This window comes from Falco punctatus (assembly GCF_963210335.1).
Source record: "Falco punctatus genome assembly, contig: scaffold_201, whole genome shotgun sequence".
In the NCBI taxonomy this organism is placed as follows: domain Eukaryota; kingdom Metazoa; phylum Chordata; class Aves; order Falconiformes; family Falconidae; genus Falco; species Falco punctatus.
Window position 1 is genome coordinate 1 of NW_027660285.1, and position 25,169 is coordinate 25,169.

The 25,169-nt window shown below is 68.5% G+C and overlaps 5 protein-coding genes across 6 annotated transcripts; 3 read left to right on the forward strand and 2 right to left on the reverse strand.

The window, feature by feature from the left end:
• Positions 1-162: 162 nt before the first annotated feature.
• On the reverse strand, positions 163-6,383 carry BEST2 (bestrophin 2; the record flags this gene model as incomplete). Its single annotated transcript, XM_080411399.1, is given in 6 exon segments — positions 163-241; positions 341-495; positions 879-1,089; positions 1,092-1,114; positions 1,648-1,742; positions 6,039-6,383. Coding segments are annotated over 6 exon segments (715 nt in total), but the record flags the coding sequence as incomplete, so codon positions are not given.
• A 776-nt stretch (positions 6,384-7,159) lies between these two features.
• Positions 7,160-10,199, reverse strand: GET3 (guided entry of tail-anchored proteins factor 3, ATPase; the record flags this gene model as incomplete). Of its 2 annotated transcripts, none has more annotated exons than XM_080411407.1 (7): positions 7,160-7,549; positions 7,809-8,006; positions 8,413-8,520; positions 8,613-8,763; positions 8,866-9,014; positions 9,096-9,272; positions 9,849-10,199. In XM_080411407.1, 7 exons carry the CDS (start codon positions 10,197-10,199, stop codon positions 7,418-7,420), a joined length of 1,266 nt encoding a protein of 421 aa, XP_080267533.1. In that variant the 3' UTR covers positions 7,160-7,417. The 2 variants fall into 2 exon arrangements, with proteins under 2 accessions (XP_080267533.1, XP_080267534.1); XM_080411408.1 differs by having other exon boundaries at positions 7,162-7,549; positions 9,096-9,243; positions 9,849-10,037.
• A 77-nt stretch (positions 10,200-10,276) lies between these two features.
• On the forward strand, positions 10,277-11,776 carry TRIR (telomerase RNA component interacting RNase; the record flags this gene model as incomplete). Its single annotated transcript, XM_080411412.1, has 3 exons — positions 10,277-10,516; positions 11,202-11,279; positions 11,361-11,776. The coding sequence occupies 3 exons, from the start codon at positions 10,277-10,279 to the stop codon at positions 11,466-11,468; spliced, it is 426 nt and encodes a 141-aa protein (XP_080267538.1). The 3' UTR covers positions 11,469-11,776.
• A 2,337-nt stretch (positions 11,777-14,113) lies between these two features.
• On the forward strand, positions 14,114-21,158 carry TNPO2 (transportin 2). Its single transcript, XM_080411404.1, is given in 27 exon segments — positions 14,114-14,265; positions 14,512-14,587; positions 14,843-14,992; positions 15,070-15,176; positions 15,259-15,392; positions 15,897-15,978; positions 16,085-16,207; positions 16,296-16,414; positions 16,507-16,567; positions 16,836-17,001; positions 17,132-17,242; positions 17,245-17,283; positions 17,378-17,514; positions 17,516-17,604; positions 17,827-17,851; positions 17,853-17,999; positions 18,258-18,344; positions 18,457-18,564; positions 18,675-18,833; positions 18,924-19,011; positions 19,144-19,242; positions 19,347-19,442; positions 19,571-19,646; positions 19,749-19,848; positions 20,075-20,149; positions 20,265-20,397; positions 20,521-21,158. Coding segments are annotated over 27 exon segments (3,135 nt in total). The 5' UTR covers positions 14,114-14,166; the 3' UTR covers positions 20,970-21,158.
• A 165-nt stretch (positions 21,159-21,323) lies between these two features.
• Positions 21,324-25,130, forward strand: FBXW9 (F-box and WD repeat domain containing 9). The gene is given in 12 exon segments (XM_080411414.1): positions 21,324-21,531; positions 22,174-22,358; positions 22,360-22,552; positions 22,983-23,146; positions 23,200-23,328; positions 23,467-23,579; positions 23,662-23,753; positions 23,846-23,994; positions 24,133-24,246; positions 24,347-24,436; positions 24,530-24,595; positions 24,859-25,130. Coding segments are annotated over 12 exon segments (1,563 nt in total). The 5' UTR covers positions 21,324-21,338; the 3' UTR covers positions 24,934-25,130.
• Positions 25,131-25,169: the final 39 nt, after the last annotated feature.

A 25,169-nucleotide genomic window follows, 5' to 3' on the forward strand; every position in this document is an offset into this window, starting at 1 on the left:
CCTCTCATCCCCATCCAGGTCCCCACCATGTCCCTCCATCTCTGTCCACGTCCCCCCCTCCCTGTCCCCCTGTGCCCCTCCATCCTCACCCAGACCTCTATCCCTCCTCTTCCCCCCACCCCCCCCCTCCCTGTCCCTCCTCCCAGTGCTCCCAGTGCCCACCTGGGGTGTACACCAGTGGGACGCTGATCCAGTCGTAGTGGAAGAGGAGGCTGCAGTGGCCGCGAAAGCGGTTCAGCTCCTGGGGGGGGGGGGTGGTGGTGGCACAGGAGGGTTGGGGGGGCTCGGGGGGGGGGTCCGGGCGGGCTCGGGGGGGGGGGGGGGGTTGGGGGATGGGTACCTCCATGAGGAGCTTGAGGGCGCAGTCGTCGCGCACACGCCCCTCCCGCCGTGCCTGCCCCGCCAGCGCCCCGAACCAGGCGCAGGGCACCCAGAACTTGTTGTAGGGGGAGCGCAGCCCCTCCAGGCGCCGCCGCTCCTCCCGCGTCAGGAACCCTGCGGGCGTGACGTCACTGTCCTGCCCGTGACATCACCCGCCACCACCCCCCCTCCCCATGACGTCACCGCCCAGCAGCACCGGCGCCTGGTGACGTCAGGGTGCCCCGGTGACGTCACAGCGCAGAAGTCAGGGGAACCTGCGCCCAGCCCTGCCATGTCCGCGTGCTGACGTCACCGTGCCCTGATGCCATCGCAACCCCAACAGTGCCACCGCCGTGATGCCACTCCCACCTCCGGTGTAGTGCACAGTGACGTCACCGCCGTGATGGCATCCCCAGCGCATCCCCCCCCCCCCCCCCCACTCCCCCCCAGCCTGTCACCACCCCCGTGCTGACGTCACCCCTCCGATGACATCATCGCGCCCCGATGAGGTCACGCACCGGCCTCCACAAGGTGGTCGGTGGTGGGGAAGCGCTTGTAGACGGCGGTGCTGACGGCGCGCAGCACCAGCAGCGCGGCCAGGCTGCCGTAGCGCATCAGGGTCCGACGCAGGATGCGGCCCCGCGCGTCGGCCCCGTGGACGTTGCCTGCCACGGCCACCATCAGCCCGTCCGGAGCTGGGACGCTGCGGAACTGTCCCCACCAGCGCTCTCCAGCACCAGCGCCACGTAGAAACCTGCGGGACTGGGATGCACTGGGGCGGCACTGGAGGGGGCGCGGGGGGGGACTTGGGGGTCGCTGGAGCAGTGGGAGCACTGGGAGGGGGTGCTGGGGGCACTGGGAGCAGTGGGAGGCGGTGTTGGGGACAGTAGGAGCACTGGGATGGGGTGTTGGGAGCACTGGGGGGGAGTTGGGGACAACTGGGGCTCTCACCGAGGACGAGGGACGCAGGGATGTGGTTGGTGGGTACGGGGACACTGGGAGCACTGGGGACACTGGGGGACCTCACCAAGGATGAAGGACATGGGGATGAGGTTGGTGGGTCTGGGGACACTGGGAGCACTGGGAGCAAGCACTGGGGGAGCTGGGGACACAGGGAGACACTGGGAGGGGGTGTTGGGGACACTGGGGGACCTCACCGAGGACGAAGGACACGGGGATGAGGTTGGTGGGTCTGGGGACGCTGGGAGCGCTGCGAGCAGGCGCTGGGGGGAGCTGGGGACGCTGGGAGGGGGTGTCGGGGGCACTGGGGACACTGGGGGACCTCACCGAGGACGAAGGACACGGGGATGAGGTTGGCGGACTTGTCACAGTACAGCACCAGCTTCTCAAAGAGCCGCTTCTGCGCCTCCGACAGCAGGAACCTGGGGGCGGGGGGGCGGGCGGGGGGGGGGAGGGGTCACCAGTCCAGACCCCCCCTGCTGGCTGCACGTGTGTCCCCCCATGTCCTGCCATACAAGGTACCATGTCCCCACGCTCCCTGTGTGTCCCCAGCCCCGCATGTCCCTGTGTGCCCCCCTCATGCCTCGCCGTGACCCCCCGTGTCCCCACCCCCCCCACGCACCGTGTCCCACCGTGTCCCCGCGTCCCCATCCCAGTGCACCCCCCGTGTCCCACCCCCCCCACGCACCGTGTCCCACCGTGTCCCCGCGTCCCCATCCCAGTGCACCCCCCCATGTCCCCCCCCTCATGCACCGTGTCCCCACGTCCTCATCCAGTGCACCCCCCGTGTCCCCACACCCCCCATGCACCGTGTCCCACCATGTCCCCACGTCCCCCCCACGTCCCCCATCCCAGTGCACCCCCCGTGTCCCCACATCCCCCATGCACTGTGTCCCACCGTGTCCCCGCGTCCTCATCCCAGTGCACCCCCCATGTCCCCCCCCATGCACCGTGTCCCCACGTCCCCATCCCAGTGGACCCCCCATGTCCCCCCCCCATGCACCGTGTCCCCATATCCTCATCCCAGTGCACCCCCCGTGTCCCCACACCCCCCATGCACCGTGTCCCACCGTGTCCCCGCGTCCCCATCCCAGTGCACTCCCCGTGTCCCCACCCCCCCCATGCACCGTGTCCCACTGTGTCCCCACGTCCCCATCCCAGTGCACCCCCCGTGTCCCCACATCCCCCATGCACCGTGTCCCACCGTGTCCCCGCGTCCCCATCCCAGTGCACTCCCCGTGTCCCCACCCCCCCCATGCACCGTGTCCCACTGTGTCCCCACGTCCCCATCCCAGTGCACCCCCCGTGTCCCCACATCCCCCATGCACCGTGTCCCACTGTGTCCCCACGTCCCCATCCCAGTGCACCCCCCGTGTCCCCACATCCCCCATGCACCGTGTCCCACCATGTCCCCGCGTCACCATCCCAGTGCACTCCCCGTGTCCCCCCCCATGCACCGTGTCCCCACGTCCCCATCCCAGTGCACCCCCCGTGTCCCCACCCCCCCCACGCACCGTGTCCCACCGTGTCCCCACGTCCCCATCCCAGTGCACCCCCCGTGTCCCCACCCCCCCCACGCACCGTGTCCCACCGTGTCCCCGCGTCCCCATCCCAGTGCACCCCCGTGTCCCCACACCCCCCATGCACCGTGTCCCACCATGTCCCCACGTCCCACCCACGTCCCCATCCCAGTGCACCCCCCGTGTCCCCACCCCCCCCATGCACCGTGTCCCACCATGTCCCCGCGTCCCCATCCCAGTGCACCCTCCCATGTCCCCCCCCATGCACCGTGTCCCCGCGTCCCCATCCCAGTGCACCCCCCGTGTCCCCACATCCCCCATGCACCGTGTCCCACTGGGTCCCGGGGCCTCATCCCAGTGCACCCTCCCATGTCCCCCCCCCCATGCACCGTGTCCCACCATGTCCCCGCGTCCTCATCCCAGTGCACCCTCCCATGTCCCCCCCCCCATGCACCGTGTCCCCACGTCCCCATCCCAGTGCACCCCCCATGTCCCCACGTTCCCCCCACGTCCCCATCCCAGTGCACCCCCTTTGTCCCCACCCCCCCCATGCACCGTGTCCCACCATGTCCCCACGTCCCCATCCCAGTGCACTCCCCGTGTCCCCACACCCCCCCATGCACCGTGTCCCACCATGTCCCCGTGTCCCCATCCCAGCGCACTCCCCGTGTCCCCCCCCATGCACTGTGTCCCCGCGTCCCCATCCCAGTGCACCCCCCGTGTCCCCACCCCCCCCACGCACCGTGTCCCACCGTGTCCTCGCGTCCCCATCCCAGTACACCCCCCCATGTCCCCCCCCCATGCACCGTGTCCCCACGTCCCCATCCCAGTGCACCCCCCGTGACCCCACACCCCCCATGCACCGTGTCCCACCATGTCCCCACGTCCCCCCCACGTCCCCATCCCAGTGCACCCCCCCGTGTCCCCACACCCCCCCATGCACCGTGTCCCACCGTGTCCCCGCGTCCTCATCCCAGTGCACCCTCCCATGTCCCCCCCCACGCACCGTGTCCCCACGTCCCCATCCCAGCGCATCCCCCATGTCCCCACGTTCCCCCCACGTCCCCATCCCAGTGCACCCCCCGTGTCCCCACCCCCCCCCATGCACCGTGTCCCACCGTGTCCCCACGTCCCCATCCCAGTGCACCCCCCGTGTCCCCACACCCCCCCATGCACCGTGTCCCACCATGTCCCCGCGTCCCCATCCCAGTGCACCCCCCGTGTCCCCACACCCCCCCATGCACCGTGTCCCACCATGTCCCCGTGTCCCCATCCCAGTGCACTCCCCGTGTCCCCCCCCATGCACCGTGTCCCCACGTCCCCATCCCAGTGCACCCCCCGTGTCCCCACATCCCCCATGCACCGTGTCCCACTGTGTCCCCGCGTCCTCATCCCAGTGCACCCCTCCCATGTCCCCCCCCCATGCACCGTGTCCCCACGTCCCCATCCCAGTGCACCCCCCATGTCCCCATGTTCCCCCCACGTCCCCATCCCAGTGCACCCCCCGTGTCCCCACACCCCCCCATGCACCGTGTCCCACCATGTCCCCGTGTCCCCATCCCAGCGCACTCCCCGTGTCCCCCCCCATGCACTGTGTCCCCACGTCCCCATCCCAGTGCACCCCCCGTGTCCCCACCCCCCCCACGCACCGTGTCCCACCGTGTCCTCGCGTCCCCATCCCAGTACACCCCCCCATGTCCCCCCCCCATGCACCGTGTCCCCATATCCTCATCCCAGTGCACCCCCCGTGACCCCACACCCCCCATGCACCGTGTCCCACCATGTCCCCACGTCCCCCCCACGTCCCCATCCCAGTGCACCCCCCCGTGTCCCCACACCCCCCCATGCACCGTGTCCCACCGTGTCCCCGCGTCCTCATCCCAGTGCACCCTCCCATGTCCCCCCCCACGCACCGTGTCCCCACGTCCCCATCCCAGCGCATCCCCCATGTCCCCACGTTCCCCCCACGTCCCCATCCCAGTGCACCCCCCGTGTCCCCACCCCCCCCATGCACCGTGTCCCACCGTGTCCCCACGTCCCCATCCCAGTGCACCCCCCGTGTCCCCACACCCCCCCATGCACCGTGTCCCACCATGTCCCCGCGTCCCCATCCCAGTGCACCCCCCGTGTCCCCACACCCCCCCATGCACCGTGTCCCACCATGTCCCCGTGTCCCCATCCCAGTGCACTCCCCGTGTCCCCCCCCATGCACCGTGTCCCCACGTCCCCATCCCAGTGCACCCCCCGTGTCCCCACATCCCCCATGCACCGTGTCCCACTGTGTCCCCGCGTCCTCATCCCAGTGCACCCTCCCATGTCCCCCCCCATGCACCGTGTCCCCACGTCCCCATCCCAGTGCACCCCCCATGTCCCCATGTTCCCCCCACGTCCCCATCCCAGTGCACCCCCCGTGTCCCCACACCCCCCCATGCACCGTGTCCCACCATGTCCCCGTGTCCCCATCCCAGCGCACTCCCCGTGTCCCCCCCCATGCACTGTGTCCCCGCGTCCCCATCCCAGTGCACCCCCCGTGTCCCCACCCCCCCCACGCACCGTGTCCCACCGTGTCCTCGCGTCCCCATCCCAGTACACCCCCCCATGTCCCCCCCCCATGCACCGTGTCCCCATATCCTCATCCCAGTGCACCCCCCGTGACCCCACACCCCCCATGCACCGTGTCCCACCATGTCCCCACGTCCCCCCCACGTCCCCATCCCAGTGCACCCCCCCGTGTCCCCACACCCCCCCACGTCCCCATCCCAGTGCACCCCCTTTGTCCCCACCCCCCCCATGCACCGTGTCCCACCATGTCCCCGCGTCCTCATCCCAGTGCACCCTCCCATGTCCCCCCCCCATGCACCGTGTCCCCACGTCCCCATCCCAGCGCATCCCCCATGTCCCCACGTTCCCCCCACGTCCCCATCCCAGTGCACCCCCTTTGTCCCCACCCCCCCCATGCACCGTGTCCCACCATGTCCCCACGTCCCCATCCCAGTGCACCCCCCCGTGTCCCCACACCCCCCCATGCACCGTGTTCCCACCGTGTCCCCACGTCCCCATCCCAGTGCACCCTCCCATGTCCCCCCCCATGCACCGTGTCCCCACGTCCCCATCCCAGTGCACCCCCTGCATGTCCCCATACCCCGCCGTGTCCCCGCACCCCCCGTGTCCCCCCGTGTCCCCCCGTGTCCCCCGCACCGGTAGGCCAGGCTGAGCCCCAGGTAGGCGCCGAGGAAGAGCAGCAGCTCCCGGTAGAGCAGCTTGTAGATGCTCCCGCGCCAGAGCAGCAGCAGCTGCGAGAAGCCCCCGAATCGCGCCGTGGCCACCCGCGAGGTGTAGGTCACCGTCATGGTGGCCGCAGGGACACGCAGGTGGCACCTTGGGGACGGCAAAACCCTGCGGGACACAAAAACTGGGGGGGGGGGCGGCACATGCGCTAACCCAATACCTGGGGGAAACCAGCACCTTGGGGACCCCCCGCACAGCCCGGGGACACCTGGGGACCAGCCAGGGGGTACTGTCACCCCCCCCCCTCTATATATCCCCCCCTCCCATACACCACCCCCACCCCCCACCCCTCACCTGTGGGAGACCTGAGCTGGGGCGGCCACTGCCAAACTGGGGCCACTGTCCCCGTCCCAAGCCTTTAAATACCGTCCTGGGGCTGGCCCTGCCCCAGGGCTTGGGGGGGGGGGACATCTGTGTCCCCTGAGGGGTGGGGAGGCCGGATGCCTAGGCCCTCCCCCCATGACCCCCGAGGGAGAGGCTGCTCCTGAGCCCATCCCCCTCCCCAGGGGGAAACTGAGGCAGAGGGTGGGGGGTGGTCTGGGAGCCTGCCCTCCCCCCCCCTGCCCCCGGCAGCTCTGGCTCTGGCCCCATGGCCATGCGCCAGCAGCAGGGGTGCGGGGACAAATCACAGTGGGACATGGGACACGGGGCCTGGCCCGTGCTGGGTAGGGGGGCTGCTGGCACGTAGCCCCCTGCCTCAAAATGCTGGAGCCTGGTGGCTGCCACCCTGTCAGACCCCCTCCCCCGGACCTGGGGGGGTCCAGGCTCTGTCCTCCCCTGCTGGGGACCCCCTCACCATGCTGAGGACCCCCGTACCCAGCCTGCCCCCCCCTCCCCCCTCCCCGTTAATCCGCCCTGAGCGCTAATGAGGGTCCCTGTGTCCCACCGGGCCCGGTGCCAGCCAGCTGGGTGCCAGCCAGCACTGACGTCACCCCAGCTGTCACCCCGGCCGGTGCCAGGCTCCCCCCGCAGCTCCCCAAACACCACACAGTGAACCCAGGCATCCGCCCCCGCCCCCCCCCTCCAACACCCCCAGAGCCACCTTTCCGCTTCCCAAGTTTATTATTTACACAAGGTCCCCTGGGGGGGGTCCCATCTCTTCCCCCCCAGCCTGGGGGGGGATGGATGGGGAGGGAGGGGGGACAGAGCAGCCCCAGGGGCGCTGCAGTGCTGGTTGGATGCAGCCTGGAGGTGGGGGCTGCGTGCAGAGGGGGTGGGCAGAGCCATCCTGCCCCTCCTGGGAGGGGAATAAATATCAGCTGCCTCCCCCCCCAGGGGGTGTGGGGGGGCTATTTGGGGCTGGGGGGCTGGTAGGGGTCCAGCAGAAGGGAGGAGAAGGTGTTCACTTTGTCGGCCCCCCGCACCTCGTGGGGCAGCAGCGGCAGCTTCACGATGTGGAAATCCTCGTACAGGTCCTCCATCTGCGGGGAGAGCGGCACTGGGAGCAGGGGCCCAGGCGTCTGGGCCCCCCAACCCCCCAGAACCACCCCCCCAGCCTCAGCAAGGGTCCTGGGCCTCCAGGCTCCCCCAGTTCCACTCCCCCAAGACCCCGTCTGTTCCCTGAGCCAGGCAGGGTCACAGGCAGCCGGCTTTCCCAGATGCCAACACGCCCCGCAACCCCTCTCCAGCCCCCCCCAAAACTCACCCCCCACCCGTGGACCCCCACATTTGGGGTGGTACCTGGTCGAGGTACTTGGCCTGGATTTTGTGCCGGGCCTCACACATTTTGCAGGGTCGCTGCGGGTCGGGGAAGACGAGCTGGTTCACCACGATATTGTGGGTGTCGATGCGGCACTTGGCCAGCTCCTGGATCAGCCGCTCGGTCTCGTAGAGCGAGAGGAACTCGGCGATGCACACGCAGATGAACGTCGTCTGCTCCTGCCAACCCCGGCCCCCACACCATGCTCAGCGTGACGCCGCGTTCAGCGACACCATGCTCAGCGACACGGCACCGCTACGCTCGTAACGTGGCGCCACCGCGCTCACGGACACATCAAGCTCAGCATGACACCATGCTCGGGGACATGGTGACACCGTGCTCACTGACACGCTGACACCACGTTCCGCATACCCCTCCACAGACCCAGCTGCCCGGCACTGAGGCCCTGGAGGGGTCCCTGGCTGGCCCTTCCACAGAGGATTCCCCACAGGAATGTGCACAAACCGGCTTGGCCACGTCCCTGTCCCCCTCCCGGCGTCCCCACTCCCCTCCTTGGCATCCCCATCCCCTTCCCGGCATCCCCATGATCCCAGCCAAGCCCCCCAGTCCTGCCCGTGGCCTTACCGGGTCCTTGAACTGCTCGCTGACAGAGCGGATGACGGGCAGCGTCTCCTCCAGCTTGGAGGCCAGCTGGTCGGCGTTCATGTCCCCCAGCCCCAACATGTTGCACATCTGGGAGAGGGCAGCGGTGAGACCCACCCCACCCGAGGCCACACACCCCATCCCCTCCACAGGGGGACCGTCCCCGCGGCCCCCGTCCTCACCTGGGATATGAAGGGGCTGATTTGGTTCTTGATCTGCATGAGGCGGCCCAAACCCCGCTCCACGATGGTGGGGAAATTCAGCAGCCGCAGCGTGTGGCCGGTGGGCGCCGTGTCAAAGACCACCACCGAGAAATTCATGCCCTTCACCAGCCTGCAAGGCCAATGCCGGGGGGGGTGGGGGTGGTCAGTGGGGCCACAACCCCATGGCTCAGGCCCCAACAGGTGCCCCCCGCCCCGTTACAGCCCCACTCACCTCATCACCTCAGCGTAGCTCATGGCCTCGTCGATGCCGGGGAAGGCGCTCATGGCCTCCTGCATCATCTTCTTGCCCATGCTCAGCATGTTGTCCTCCTCGAAGAATTCATCGGGCAGCTCCGCCACCCCCAGGCTGGGGTCGATCTCCTGCCGGGGTTCAGAGGGTGAGAGGGGCCGTGGGGGGGCCGTGAGGGGGGGGCCAGGCTCCCCAGTCTGTCCCTGCCTCACCATAGCAAAGAGGTTGTCGTAGCCCTTGACTTTGGTGGGGACTTTGGAGAACTTCTGGTCGAAGGCATCGGAGATGTTGTGCGCGGGGTCAGTGGAGATAATGAGGACGCTCTCCCGCACCTTTGAGAGCTGCACAGCCAGGCTGCAGCTGGGGGGACAGCAGTGACAGCAGGGGGGCTGCTGCCGGCGGGGGTCACGGTGGCCTCCTTGGGTGGGGAACTGCCCCCCCATGGCCCCACGGGGGACTGGTTCTGCCTCCTCCCTGCGAGGATCCAACCCCAGCCCTCCACCCTGAGGGGCTCCAGCCCAAATCCACCCTTGGGGTGGTCTGGGTGTGTCCCCCCAACCCCGCGCCAGGGGGTCTGGTCTGGTGTCCGTCCCCCCCCCCCGGGTGATCCAATTCAGTTCCTCCACCCCAGGTCAGATCCCCCCAGCCTGTTCCGATGACCCACAGGGGCCCGAGCCCCTCCAGGGGCCTGATCCTTCAACCTGTTCCGATACCCCCGAGGGGCCCTGATCACCCAGCCCAGCTCAATCCCCCCGGTGCCCTGATCACCCAGCCTGGCTCGATTCCCCCCCGGGGGCCTCACCGCAACGCATCCCATCCCGATCACCCACCAAGGACCTGATCCCCCAGCCCGCCCCAGCCTCCCGCGGGGGCCCGATTCCCCGGCCCACCCCGATCCCCACCAGGGGCCCGATCCCCCCGCCCGCCCCTCCCCTCCCCGGGGTTCCGGCCCGGCCCCGCCGCACCTGCAGGTGGTCTTGCCCACGCCGCCCTTCCCACCCACGAAGATCCACTTGAGGCTCCGCTGCTCGATGATGTTCGCCAGCGTCGGCTCCAGCGGCTCCACGTCGGGCGCGTCCTCGAACTCCTCCGCCTCCGGCCCCCACCCGCCCGCCGCCGCCGCCGCCATCTTCCCCCGTGCCGCCGCGCCGCCGGCCCGCCCGCGCCCTGATTGGCCGCTTCCCCATCGCTCTGTCACGCCCCCTGCTGCTGATTGGTCGGCGCGCCTGACGATCCACCGGGGGGCGGGACAACGCTTCGAGCGCCCAGCGCGTTGCCTGGCAACGCCTGTCGGCCGGCCGTCGCGCTGACGTCATCCGGATGCGCCGCCGTCATCTGGAGGCGCCGCGCACTTCCCGGCGTGCCCCGCGGCGCGGCGTTCGCGGCGGACAAGATGGAGGCGCACGGCGAGGAGGGGGAGGCCCCGTCGCCGCCTCCCGGGCCCGGTGGCGGCGTGAACGTCTTTGCTAACGACGGCAGCTTCTTAGAGCTCTTCAAGCGAAAGATGGAAGCCGAGCAGCAGCGGGAGCGTGAGGCGGCGGCGGCGGCGGCCGCGGAGGCTCCCAGTGGCGCCGGGTCCGGCCCGCACCGCTCGTCCGACGGCTCGAAGAGGAGCGGCGGCGCCCTCAGTTTCGTAAGGACGCGGGGCCCGCGGCGTCCTCCCGCCCCAGCCCCCGCCGCTGCCCGCCCTACCCGCTGCGGCGGCCCCGGCTGAGGGTTGGCAGGGGGAGCGGCACCCTCGGGCTGGCTCCGGGGGTGGCGGCGGCGGCTGCCCCCCGGCAGCGCGGGAGCTTCCCCGTGCGAGCCCGTTCCCCAGGCGCGAGTGGAGGCCCCGGTGTTACCGGGGAGCTTGGCCGGGGCTGGCAGCACTGCAGCCCTGGAGCTCCACGGGCAGCTGTGATCGTCAAGCTGGGGAGCACGTCACGGGGGGGCCGCGCTGCCGCTCTGCGGGCACCTCAGCGCCGGTCGGGGCTCTCTGCTGTGCTGCCGTGTGCTGTTTTGTTATTTTTTTCCTTTTTTTGCCTGTTAAACCGCATCGAGCAGCACCAAAACTCTCCATTCTTAGGGAATGGGGGTGGCTTTGGCTGCTGTACCACCGCTGTTCCCCAGGGAATGTCACCCCCGCTCTCTTGGGGACGGCAGCGGCCGCCAGCCCCCCCGGGCAGGAGTGGGGTCCCTGTGGTGCTGCCTGCTGCGGATGGACGGACGGACAGCCGCCGCGGCTGGGGTCTGACGGCTGTCCCTCCTGTTCCGTTGTGCAGGGGGCGGCGCTGTCCCCGCGGCGCGTGTAACGGTGGCAGTTCTGTCCCTTCCCCCAGGTGGGCAGGCGGCGAGGGGGGAACAAACTGGCCCTGAAGACAGGAGTGGTGGCCAAGAAGCAAAAGACGGACGAGGAGGTGGGTGTCCCGGGACCCCTGACCCATCCCAGCATGGGAGGGACACGCTCACCGACCTCATTTCTTCCCGTTTTCTCACAGGTGTTGACGAGTAAAGGCGACGCTTGGGCCAAGTACATGGCGGAGGTGAAAAAGTACAAGGCGCACCAGTGCAGCGATGATGACAAAACCCGGCCCCTGGTGAAATAGTGCCTGCGCCCGGACTTGCCCCTGTATATACTTATTTAAGGGTGGGGGAGGCGCTGGCCCCACCCCTTTTATATCTATAAATACTGATTACGCGCCCGGGGCTGCTGCTCCCGCCCTGCCGGCAACCAGGACTTGATGTCGGCTGGCAAACCGCTGCCGCCTCCCAGGACCCACCGCTGCTCTTCCCCCGCCACCGCCCAGCCCTGGGGCAAGGGGGGCTTTTTTGGGGTAGAAAGTGGAGAAACAAGGAGGGTGGAGGTGGGGGTGGAGGGGCCGCTGTTGCAGCATTAAAGACCTTGGAGATTTCAGAGGTGCTGAGCTACTTGTGGGCGCTTTTGGGGGGGCGGGTGGGGGGCCGTTACCAGGTTTGTTGCCCCCCGGTTTGGGGGTGAAATGCTAAGACCCCTGCGTCACCACTGTGCTGGGGTGACATAACGCCCCCCTGCCCCTGGCACTGTCACCTGCTGGAGGGGTGCAGCCCCCTGGGTGTGACGCCAACTGACTCGGAGTCTTCCAACCTGTGATTTATAGCTGCCCCCACCCCCCAGCACAAACTTCTCCCATTTTTGGCTTTTCTTCCCCAATAAAGCTGAGGGGGGAGGGGGGCCTGCAACCTGTGGACCACCCGGGGGGGGGTCTGGGGCCATGGAGAGGGGGGTGCAGGCAGGGCCGGGCTCTCCTGTGGCACACTCCAGTGGAGGACTCTTAACACGTTTGGTGGTCCCAGTTACCCCCATGTGCTGTGATTCCCCCAGTTCTCCCACCTGCTTTCCTCAGTCCCCCGATTTCCACCCCAAACCCCCTCCCAGTGCTTCCCAGTCTCCCCTGAACTCCTTCCCATTGCTCCCAGTCCCTCCTGTGCACCCCGATTCCCCCTTCCAGTGTTCCCAGTCCTCCCAGTGCACCCTGATCCCTACTCCAGGTGCTCTCTGAAACCCTTCCCAGTCCCTCTGGTCCCCCCAGTGCACCCTGAACCCTCTCCCAAGTGCTCCCAGTCCCTCCTGTGCACCCTGATCCCCTCTCCCAGTGCTCCTAGTCCCCTCAATACATCCTGAGACCTTTCCCAGTATTCCCAGTGCCCCACGCATCGTAATCCGCCCTTCTAGTGGTCCCAGTGCACTCTGCTCCCCCTCCTAGTGCTCCCAGTCCCCCCCTGAACACCCTCCCAGTGCTCCCAGTCCCCTCAGTACATCCTGAGACCTTTCCCAGTATTCCCAGTGCCCCACGCATCGTAATCCGCCCTTCTAGTGGTCCCAGTGCACTCTGCTCCCCCTCCTAGTGCTCCCAGTCCCCCCCTGAACACCCTCCCAGTGCTCCCAGTCCCCTCAGTACATCCTGAGACCTTTCCCAGTATTCCCAGTGCCCCACGCATCGTGATCCACCCTTCTAGTGGTCCCAGTGCACTCTGCTCCCCTTCCTAGTGCTCCCAGTCCCCCCCTGAACACCCTCCCAGTGCTCCCAGTCCCCCCAAACCCCCTCCTAGTACCCCCAGTTCCTTCAGAGCCCTCCCCCAGTGCTCCCAGTTTCCTCTGAACCCCTTCCCAGTGCTCCCAGTCCCCTCTGAGCGCTCCCAACGGCCCCTCCCGGCGCTCTCGGACCTGGCGCGGCCCACCCGGCGCTGGGCAGGGGGAGCGCGGCGCTCCCGGGGCCAGACCTGCACGGGGAGCTCCTTGACCCGCCCCACCCCATCCCCAGCAGTGGTACGTCCCGCGTCGCGAGGCACGCTGGGAGGCGCAGTCTATCGCTATAGCGGGAGGGGGGGGAGATGGCCACACCCACCTGCGCACGCGCAGAGCCGTCCAGCCATTTGCTCCCCCCCCCTCCCCGAACACCGCGTGGCCCCGCCCCCGGCGCACGTGACGCGGCACCGTCCTTCCCGCGCGCTCACGTGGTGCCCGCGGCGGGGCGGACGGTGGCCGGTGGGGGTCAGCGCCCGCGTGTCGCGCCCGCTCCCTCCGGGCAGCGCCGGTGCCCCTCGTCTCCCAGCCGCCACCTCCCCCCCCCCAACAGCCGGCCCCCTCCCCCCTCACAGCCTCCCCCCGGTACTTCCCCCCCAAGCAGGTACCGGCCCGGTGGGGGCGGCGGGGCAAGCGGCGCGGGGCCTGGCGGGTGGGGGAGGCCTGGCTGGGGGGGAGGTGGGATGGGGCAGGCAGGGAGGGGGGTAAGTTGGGGTTGGGGGGGGAGGGAAGGGGGTGATGGGTGCCGGGGGGGGCCGTGTGGCGGAGGGGCGGGAGGATCGGGGGCTCGCGGCTGGGGGGTAAATGCGGGAGGGGGCGGGGGGCGGCACGCTGGTGCGGGTGGCACGGCTGGGGGCGGTTATAGCCGGGGGGGGGGGGGGGCCCGCTGTGGGGGGGAGATGTGCTCCGTATCCCCCCCTCCCCCGCTCCGCTTTAACCGGAGCATCCCCACGTGCGCGGCGCGTCCCCATCCCCCCCGCCGCGTGGGGACCGTCCCCGAGCGCTGGGGGGGGGGACCCTGCCCTCCAACGCTGGGGCGGGGGGCTGGCCTCCATCCCTACCCCCCCCCCCCCCCCCCCGGGGAACCCCGCTCATTCCGTGAGCATCCCTTCCACGCTGCCGGTATATCCTTGTTCCCCCGGTTTTCATACTCCCCCCGCCCCCTGCAGGGATCCGGGATCTGTGCCCCCTTCCCCAGGACTCCCCTCCCCCCCCCCCTCCCCTCCCCCCCCCCAGCCGCCATGGACTGGCAGCCGGACGAGCAGGGCCTGCAGCAGGTCCTGCAGCTGCTGAAGGACTCGCAGTCGCCCAACACGGCCACGCAGCGCGTCGTGCAGGACGTATCCTACGGCTGGGGGTGGGGCAGGACCCCCGGGGTGGGGGTGGGGGGTGGGGGGGCACAGGGAGCAATGGTGACACATACACCCATCCCCATTTGAGCTGGGTGAAGGGGAATTGGGGATATTGCTATATTAACGAGGTCAGCAGCGGGTTTGAGCTTGGGGGGGGGGGGGAGGGGCGGGGGGCTTTTGGCCACGTTAATCCGGGACAACGTCCCCCTCCCCGTCCTTAACCACCTGGAGCAGAAGCTGAAGCAGCTGAACCAATTCCCCGACTTCAACAATTACCTAATCTTCGTGCTGACGCGACTGAAATCCGAAGGTGGGCTGCTCTGCACTGGGGGGGGGGGGGGCAGCGGCAGCACCGGCGGGGTGGGGTGGGGGCTTCGGGGGTCCTCTGCATCCCACAGGGCTGGTGGAGGCACTGGGGGGCTGGCGGAGGCACTGGGGGGCTGGTGGAAGGTGGATGCCAGTACCAAGCCTGCCCGTTCGGGGCTTGTTGAGCTGGAAGTGGAAGGGATACACGTTGCGCCTCCCCCCCCCCCCCCCTTACCGATTTGTGCCCCCCCCCCCCCAGACGAGCCCACGCGGTCGCTCAGCGGCCTGATCCTGAAGAACAACGTGAAGGCGCATTACCAGAGCTTCCCCCAGCCTGTCGCCGAGTTCATCAAACAGGAATGTCTCAACAACATCGGGGACGCGTCCTCCCTCATCCGAGCCACCATCGGTAAGATGGGGCTGGGGCCCCGGCGGGATCCCTCTGGGCCCCCCCCCCCCTCATTCTAACACCCCCCCCTCCCGCAGGCATCCTGATCACCACCATCGCCTCCAAGGGGGAGCTGCAGATGTGGCCGGAGTTGCTGCCACAGCTTTGCAACCTGCTGAATTCAGAGGACTACAACACGTGCGAGGTGCGCAGGGCCAGCAATGGGGGGCGGGGCGGGGGGGGGGGGGGGGGGGCGCAGCCGGTGCTGACACCCCTTTGGCACGCAGGGGGCATTCGGGGCCCTGCAGAAAATTTGCGAGGATTCCTCCGAGCTCTTGGATAGTGACGCACTGAACCGGCCCCTCAACGTCATGATCCCCAAGTTCCTACAGTTTTTCAAGCACTGCAGCCCCAAAATCAGGTATGGGTGGGCTGGGGGGGGGGGGGCACACACCCACACCCCCCTGCAGCCCCACAGGGAGGGCCACCTGGGTGGGAATTTGGGGGGTCGTGGCCAGAGCTGGGATGTGGCTGTTAAATGAGATGTGGAGAGAAACAAACCGTTTCTGTGTCACCTCCTCAGGGTCCCTGTCTTCCCCCTCTCTGGGTGGTCCCGCTCCATCTGTGCCCCCGCTGCAGTGACACGGGGATTTGGGCCCCCCCCACCAATACTGGGTTCAGTCCATCCCCCTGTCCCCAAATCGTCCTGTTAGGACCCTGTGTGTGCCCCCCCCCCCCCCAACCTGGAGGAGGGCAGGAGGTTATCCCAGCCTGGAGCATGTTTCCCTCTCATGAGTTAATTCAGCCCTGTGGGGGACAGGAGGGGCAGGTGGCTGGGGTGACCCCTCCTAGCCCCCCCCCCAGCTCTGCATCATTGAGCTAATGAGCCTTACGGACCGCCCCCCCATGGTCTGTCCCCCGCCAGGTCCCACGCCATCGCTTGTGTCAACCAGTTCATCATGGACCGGGCTCAGGCGCTGATGGAGAACATTGACACCTTCATCGAGGTGAGCAGCTGGGCTGGAGGGGGGGGGGGGAACCCCGCCCAGGAGCATCCCTGAGGTGGATGGTGCTGAGGGGGCTCCCGTGCTCTGTCTGTCCTGCTCCCTCCAGCATCTCTTCGCTCTGGCGGTGGACGAGGACCCCGAGGTGCGGAAGAATGTGTGCCGTGCGCTGGTGATGCTGCTGGAGGTCCGCATCGACCGCCTCATCCCCCACATGCACAGCATCATCCAGGTGAGACGGGCTGGGGGGGGAGCAGTGTCCCCTGGGACCCCCGGGCAGGCGAGCTGGGGGGCTGACGTCCCGCCCCACCCCCTGCAAGTACATGCTGCAGCGGACGCAGGACAGCGACGAGAACGTGGCGCTGGAGGCTTGCGAGTTCTGGCTGACGCTGGCTGAGCAGCCCATCTGCAAGGAGGTGCTGACCTCCCACCTGGTGCAGTGAGTGCTCGGGGCAGCCCCCTCTCATCCCCTGACCCCCCCCCCCCAGACCCTGCCCAGACCCCTCAGGTCTTCCCTCTATCCCCCCCTAGGCTCATCCCTATCCTGGTGAATGGCATGAAGTACTCGGAGATCGACATCATCCTGCTGAAGGTACGGAGCTGGGGTGGGAACGGGAGGGTGCCTGGCTCCCTGTCCCTCCTGCAGCCCAGTGGGGCTGGTACTGGTCAAACGGGGGGGGGGGGGGAGGGCGCTGGAGCTGCCCCGAGACCGCCTGGACGTGATGACAGTTTCAGAGCTGATGCCGGTGATGGCTGTTGTGTTCGTACTGTCTGATCCGTGGGGGTCGTGGGTCCCCGGGCCAGGCGGTTGGGGGTCCTGGTGCCGTGCTGCGCCGTGCCATGCCCCATTGTCCCGGCAGGGTGATGTGGAGGAGGATGAGGCCATTCCTGACAGCGAGCAGGACATCAAGCCCCGCTTCCACAAGTCCCGCACAGTGACGCTGCAGCACGAGGAGGAGCGGGCGCAGGACCCCGATGATGCGGAGGATGAGGATGATGACGACACGCTTTCAGACTGGAACCTGAGTACGAATCGAGGGGGGGGGGGTGTCTCGGCCCCGGTTTGGGTTCCCACAGTGAGTCTGGGGATTGATTAAACCCCAAGGGGAGATGGTGCCCTAATTAATTAACCCCGTCCCATTGTGTTGCCCGGCAGGGAAGTGCTCGGCCGCTGCGCTGGATGTCCTGGCCAATGTTTTCCGGGAAGAGCTGCTCCCCCACCTCCTCCCGCTGCTCAAGGAGCTCCTCTTCCACCCCGAGTGGGTCATCAAGAATCGGGCATCCTGGTCCTGGGGGCCATCGCAGAAGGTGGGTGCCACGCTGCCTGCCACGGGCTGTCCCCAAGCCACCGCTGTGGCCGGCGCCGGGGGTCTCTGAGCCTCCCTGTGCCCCCCCCCCTCAGGCTGCATGCAGGGCATGGTGCCCTACCTGCCGGAGCTGATCCCCCACCTCATCCAATGCCTGTCGGATAAGAAGGCGCTGGTGCGCTCCATCGCTTGCTGGACCCTGAGCCGTTACGCCCACTGGGTGGTCAGCCAGCCCCCCCGACATGTACCTCAAGCCCCTCATGACCGAGCTGCTCAAGCGCATCCTCGACAGCAACAAGCGGGTGCAGGAGGCAGCGTGCAGGTAGGGGCCTGGGGGGCGCGATGGGGGGCCCCTCCCCTGGTGTTTTGGGCGCAGGAGCCGCTGGATCCCAGCGCTTCCCTGGGCAGGATGAGGATATCGATGTGTTGAGTCACCGTGATGAAGGTGTATTCGTACTGTCTGACCCAGAGTGGGGGCGTGGGGGGTGCTCAGCCCCAGCCTGGGGGGGGGCTGCTGACCCGTTTTCTACTCCCCTTCCCCCAGTGCATTTGCCACGCTGGAGGAGGTAGGCGTGCACGGAGCTGGTGCCGTACCTCAGCTTCATCCTGGACACGCTGGTCTTCGCCTTTGGCAAGTACCAGCACAAGAACCTGCTGATCCTCTATGATGCCATTGGGACCCTCGCGGACTCCGTGGGGCACCACCTCAACCAGCCGGTACGGTGCAGGGGGGTCCCGTGTCCCCACCCGTCATCCCAGGGGTCCCCATGGCACCCCGGTGCATCCCTCCCCGTGCCCCAGCCCGGGACCGGTGATGACAAGTGACAACAGACATTCGAATCCCGAACTGCCAGTGTGGATCTCCTCTGGTCTGATGGTCCCTGGGCTGAAGGGGAACAGCCCCCTGCCCCCAGTATCGCTCCCCCTGCCACTGTGTCCCCCCTCCCCATGACGGTGTCTCCCCCTGGGGCACAGGAATACATCCAGAAGCTGATGCCGCCGCTCATCCAGAAGTGGAACGAGCTGAAGGACGAGGACAAGGACCTCTTCCCGCTGCTGGAGGTGAGCTGTGGGGCGCAGAGGGCAGCAGCAAGGGGGGGTGGGGGTGGGGGGTGTCCACCCAATTGGCCCCTTCCCATCCCCCTCCTGTTCCTTCCCCCCTCCCCACCTGCAGTGCCTGTCCTCGGTGGCCACCGCCCTGCAGAGCGGCTTCCTACCCTACTGCGAGCCTGTCTACCAGCGCTGCGTCACCCTGGTCCAGAAGACGCTGGCTCAAGCCATGGTGAGTTGTAGCCCCCCCGCCCCTTCCCCAGGTGCTGTGGGGTGTGACACACACACACCCCCCCCGCCGTGGGGTGACCGTGCCCCCCCCCCCCCCTTCACTCCCCACAGATGTACAACCAGCACCCTGAGCAGTATGAGGCCCCCGACAAAGACTTCATGATCGTGGCCCTGGACCTGCTGAGCGGTTTGGCTGAGGGTCTCGGCTGCCACGTGGAGCAGCTGGTGGCTCGCAGCAACATCATGACGCTGCTCTTCCAGTGCATGCAGGTGAGGGGACCCCCCCCACCCCCAGACCCCCCTCCAGCTCCAACCTGGGGGCTGCCACCGTAGCCCCCCACGCTCACCCTCTGCCTGCAGGACACCATGCCCGAGGTGCGGCAGAGCTCCTTCGCCCTCCTGGGTGACCTCACCAAGGCTTGCTTTGTGCACGTCAAGCCCTGCATCGGTGGGTGCAGGGACTGCGGGGGTCCCCCTAGGGCGTGGGGCGAGGGGAGACGCTGGGGGGACCCCGAAAGGACACGTTGGAGGTCGCGGGGGCTGCAGCTGACCCTGTTTTTTCCCCCCCACACACCTCAAGCCGAGTTCATGCCCATCCTGGGCACCAACCTCAACCCTGAGTTCATCTCAGTCTGCAACAACGCGACGTGGGCCATTGGGGAGATCTGCATGCAGATGGGTGAGCCCCCCCCCCCCCCCCGCCCCGGGAGCCCAGCTGAGCCCCCCAGGCATCCAACCGCGAGCCCCCCCCCTCCTGACAAAATTCTCCCCGCTTCCTGACAGGCGCAGAGATGCAGCCCTACGTCCAGATGGTGCTGAACAACCTGGTGGAGATCATCAACCGCCCCAACACCCCCAAAACCCTCCTGGAGAATACGGGTGAGGCCAGGGAGGGGCACAGTGGGACCTCAAAGGTGGGGGGGGTTGGGGGATGCTTTTTGCTGGAGGGGGGCTGCCCCTGCCACTGTGCCCCCCGCCCCCGCCAAACCCCTTCCCTCTGCCCGCAGCCATCACCATCGGGCGCCTGGGCTTTGTCTGCCCACAGGAGGTGGCCCCCATGCTGCAGCAATTCATCCGGCCCTGGTGAGTGGGGGAGGGGGCTGCTTTGGGGGTACCTGCACCCCCCCAGGAAGAGGGGAGGGGGGGGCACTGAACCCCAATCCCACCCCTCCTCCCCCTTTTAAGGTGCACGTCCCTCCGTAACATCCGGGATAACGAGGAGAAGGACTCGGCTTTCCGCGGCATCTGTGTGATGATTGGGGTGAACCCTGGGGGGGTTGTGCAGGTACTGGGGGGGCCCCCAGCAGTTTTAGGGGGGGCTGGTGGTTGACCCTGAGCCCACAGGGGGAGTGGGAACCGCTCCCCCCGCGGCTCAGGGGCAACCACCAGCACCTGGGGGGGGGGAGATTTGGGGTGGGGGTGGGGGTGTTCAGCTAGAGCCTGGCTCTAGCCACAATGCGGGGGTCCCTTTCCCCCTCACCCCCCCATTTCGCCCCTTGTGACCCCTCAAGGACTTCATCTTCTTCTGCGATGCCGTCGCATCCTGGGTGAGCCCCAAGGATGACCTGCGGGACATGTTCTATAAGGTCAGCGGGGGGGGGGGAAGGGGTGATTGGGGCCACCTAACACCGCGGGGGAGGGGCGCTCAGCAGGGCCCCCCCTTCGTTATTAATGCCCCCCCCCTCCCCCACGCCCCTCCAGATCCTCCATGGCTTCAAGGACCAGGTGGGTGAGGAGAACTGGCAGCAGTTTTCAGAGCAATTCCCACCCCTGCTCAAGGACCGGCTGGCCGGCGTTTTATGGGGTCTAGGCCAGGTGGAGGCACCAGAACCAGGTCCGGAGGGGGGGGGTGTGTGAATAGATGAACCCCCACCCCCCCCACCCCCCCCCCCGAACGACAGACACCCCTCCCCGGGGCAAACGGCTTCCCCCCTGACCCCTCTCCCTTCCCTCACAGGTCGGCGCCGGGAGGCCGTGAGGATTGCGGCCGTGAGCGGGCGACCCCGCGCCGTGCCCGGGGGGGTTCAGGGGGGCGGGAGGAGCCGCGTGGGGGGCTCACGGCACGGTGTCCCCCTCCCCCCTCACCCCGTCCCCAGCTGCCCCGGGGAGGGGACCCCGAGATCGGTTTCACCCCTAGGGAGAGAAGGGCGGGGGGAGGGACAGGGGGCTGGGGGGGGGTCCATGGTGACTGCGGGGGAGGGAGGGACCCGCGGTGGGGGCACCCCAAAACCCTGGGGGGGGGAAGCAAAAATCGGGGCAAAAGGGTCCAAAAATGGGGGGGCCGGGAAGGGGGGCGACTCCCCCCGCTGCTTTTCCGCTGTAGGATGTTCCTATTCTCCCCCCTCCCCCCGCATGGTGCCCCCCCACCCCGTACCCATGCACACGTTTATGGAGATAAACCTCTAGGAACATATAGAGCAGCCCCGGCCGGGGGAGGGGGGGGCGCGGGGGGACCCCGGGGGGGGCGGGTGGGCCCCGGGGCGATGCGGGGGGCCGGGGGGAGCCGAGCCGCCGCCGTTGTGCTTCGTCGTGAGCGAGTCGGTGCCACGTTTCTTGTGTTTTTCCCCGTTTTGTTCCGTTTTTTTACCGTTTACAAGGAGGGGGGGGGGGGGCGGGTCGCTAGGACCGGGAGGTGGGGGGGGGGGGGGGCGTGTCCCGGGGAGGGCGGCGGGCCCGGTTGTGCCGCGTCCCCTCGTTCCTGCTCGGTAAAGAGTCCGTTGTTGACCGTCCGCCGGCTCGGTGCCGTTTGTTCCCGCCGGGGGGTAGGGGTGGGGGATGGGGGGTGTCGGTCCCGGGGCCGGCGCGGCGCGGCCCCTCCCTGTCGCCACACGTGCCCCACTTCCGGCGCAGCCGGATGACGTCAGCGCCGCTCGCTCCCATTGGACGAGGCGCTGGCAGCGCGCCGGAAGCGGATCCCACCGTGGCCGTGGCGACGGGACGCGGCGGGGCCGGGCCGGGCCGCGCCCCGGTACCTGACGGGGGGGTGGGGTGGGCTGCGGGGGGACCCCAGACCTTGGGGGAACACACGAACGGGCGGGTGGGAACGGGGAGGGGGCGGCAACGGGGCTCCGGGGGTTTTGCGGAGGTGCTGACGGTCTCGGTACCGGGGTTAGGGGGTGGGTTCGGGTGGTGGGGCTGATCCTGGTGATGGTGGGGAATGCGTCCCGGTACCGGCAGCTCAGGGAGTGTCTGGGTGTGGGGGTGCCGCATACCGGGCACCTCGGGGGGAGCCTGGGGGGTCCCGGTGTCGGGGTCCTCGGGGGCGATCCCGGTGGGGGGCGTCCCAGTACCGGGGACTTGGGTGGGGTGGGGGGCGGATGTGGGCCTGGAAGATCCCGGTATCGGGGTGGGGGGCGTCCCAGTACCAGGGGCTTTGTGGGAGAACCTTGGCATGGAGGTTCCTATACAGGGGGTTTGGTTTGGGGGGATGGGGATCTGGGCAGGGAGGGTGTCCCTATACCGGGGGGTGGGGTGGGGGGGTGTCCCGGTTTGGGGCAAATTCTGGTGTGACAGGCCGTGGGAATGCGGCAGGAACAGGGGTGAGGGTCCTGCTCATGGCGCAGCGAGGGGGTCCCGGCTCTGGTAGGTGCTGACCCCCCCCCACCCCTAGCTATGGAGGGGGCCCCTGCGCCCGACGACCCTGACCGGCAGGCGCAGGAATACGTCACCCGACTGCGGGGCCCGGGGCCCCCCCCCGGCCCTCCCCCGCCGCCCCCCGCCGCCCCGACCCCGGGCCCCAGCTCCTCCGTCCCTCCTCCACGTCCCATCCTGGGGCTGAAGCGGCCGCCCCCGGGTGGGGGGGGGCGCGGGGGGGCTGCTGGCGCTGCCGCTGGAGCTGCTGCTGGAGATCTGCGGGTACCTGGGGGCGCGGGAGGTGCGGGGGGTCCTGCCCCGCGTCTGCCGGGCGCTGCGGGAGGTGGCCTGCGACGCCGTGGCCTGGCGGCTCAGGCTGCAGCGCATCGCCCGTGGCCCCTTCCCTGTCCTGGAAGGTGGGTCTGGCTGGGGCGCATGGGTCTTGGGGGTGGGGGTGGGGGGGTGGGACGACCCCTGATGCTGTTTCCCCACAGCAGGTTTGGGACCCCCAAAATATTTAGCTGTGGTAGGTGGGGGACATCCCTAATGCTCCGTTTTGCTGGGTCTGCCGGCCCTGAGGGGGCTGTGGGGTGCTGCAGAGGGTGAATGCGGGGAGTTGGGGACCCTCCTGCCCCCCATTTCTCTGTGGCCGACTGGGGAGACCCTCCAAATCCCCCATTTCTCCCCAGTGTGTTGGAAACCCCCCATAACTCCCCATTTCCCCCATTCTGGCAACAGAGCTGTCTATGGGGCGCTGCACCAGGGCGAAGGGGGTGGCTTAGGGGCCACCCCAGTCCCCCCTATGAGTTTGGGGGGGGCCCCCCTGACACCCCCATTTCCCCACAGAGGAGGGGTTTGACTGGTCGGCCGCCTGCGTGGATCTAGAGGAGCATCTTCAGCGCTGGGAGGGTGGTGGGGCCCCCATGGAGCACTTCTCCCTGGACGAGGGCCACTTCGCCTCCGTCGACTCCGTCCTCCTCGGGTCCTGGGGGGGGGGGGGGTGTGTCCCTGTTTTTAATGAGGGGGTCCTCTCCTTATCTTTGCCCTCCCCAAAACATGGTAGGGGGGGACCCTCTGTGTTTCGGGTGCCCGCGACCGCAACGTCAACCTGTGGGACCTGCGGCAGCTTGGCCAGGCTCCTGGGAAGGTGCTGGTGAAGGCGCTGGGCACCGAGCGCAACGGGACGCACAAGGTGTGTGTGTGTGGGGGGGGGGGGGGGGGCGCAGCTGTGATCCCCACCACTTACACCTCGGTTCTAAGCCCCGGGGAGCCACTGGGTGGTCCCGGAGGGGTTCGGCAACTGGTGGTGGGTTTGGGGTCTCCCTCACAGGGCTGGGTCTGGTGTTTGGCCTCCCGGGACAACAAGGTGTGCTCAGGCTCCTGGGACAGCACAGTGAAGCTGTGGGACCTGGAGGCTGAGGGGCAGCAGTTTGGGGAGATCAGGTAACATTGGGGGGGGGGCCAGGGGGGTTTGGGGGAGTCGTGGAGGGGGGCCAGTTGAGCCCAGCCCTCCCCTCGTCCCCAGGGAGAAGGCGGCTGTGCTGTGCCTCTCCTACCGCCCCGACGTCCTCGTCACCGGGACTTACGACAAGACGGTGGCTATTTATGACCCGCGAGGTTGGTCCTGCTGGGGATGGGACGGGGGGGGCGGGGAGTGGGGATGCTGACGGTGGGGGGCCCCAGCTCAACCCCCCCAAATCCTCCAGCAGCTGGCCAGGCCCTGGTGCGCAGCTACAAGCCCCATGCCAGCGCCGTCCTGTCGCTGGCAGCCGATGACCAGCTCATCGTGTCGGGCAGCGAGGACCGGACCCTCGTCGTCTTTGACCGCCGAGCTAACGGGGTCCTCCAGCGGCTGCAGGTGGGTCCCGCTGCCCCCCAAAACCCCAGGGGTGGGCTGGGGGCTCTGTCCCGCATTGCTTCTGGAACCAGGACCCCAAGGTCTGGGGCGCTGCGGGATCTGCCCCCCTTAACGTTTCTCTTCCCACCCTGTCCCCAGCTGGAAAACTACCTGCTCTCCATGTCCTACCAGGGGACGCAGCTCTGGGCTGGGGACAACCAGGGCCGGGTGTACGTCTTTGGGAACAGCACTGGCAGCTTCCAGCCTGCCCGGGTAAGGGACCCTGAGGGGGCTGGGGGGCACAGGGCTGGGGGGGTCAGGTGCCCCCCGATGCCTCACGGTATGTTTTTGTGTCCTTCCCCCGCCCCCGCAGTACTTCGACGTGGGGCACCGGCTGCAGATCACGGGGCTCTGGCACTCGCTGGGGTCTCTCTACACCACATCCACCGACAGGATGCTGCGGGTGAGGGTCCCTCGGTCCCCCTTAGGCAGCGCCGGGCTGGGGGGCTGCTGGCCCTGCTGTGGGGGGCCGCGAACGGCTGCTGCTCTCTTGCAGATACACATCCCTACAGACCCTCCCCGCACCATCTGCTCCTGGACACATGACGACGTGCTCAACGGGGTAAGGAGGCACTTGCCCCCTCGCACGCGTGTGTGCACGCCCCCCCCCCCCCCCCCCCCGACACCCCCACCTCGCACATGGCGTACGCACACACCCTCACCTTGCACACGCGTGTGCAAGCACCCCATCAGCCCTGCCGTGCCCCTGCATCTCCTGTGCTGGTCCTTGTAGCGGGGGCTGCCTGGGGGGGTGGGTGTCCCACAGGAGGGGAGGAGGGGGTGACCCCCATCAGAGCGCCCCGACGCCATTCTCGCCCCCCCCAGATCAGCGTGGATGGTGACGTGGTGGCAGCCGCCTCGGGGGGCCTCTCGGTCGAGGTGTGGAGGCTCCGGACTTGACGTGATGCCACGATCCCGTGCTCGCTGCCCAGGAAGGAGGGGTGCCGGGGGGCTCCCTGCCGAAGGGGGGGTCTGTCCCCGCTCCCAGTGGGGTCCCCTCCGTGCCCCCCAACATGGAGGAGACGGGCCTGGCCCTGGGCCCTTGGTGGGGCTGGAAGCTGCTGCCTGTTCGTGGGTATTAAAAGGATTTGACTGGAGCAGAGGTTTCGCCCCTCCCCCGTGGGGGATCCTGTGCT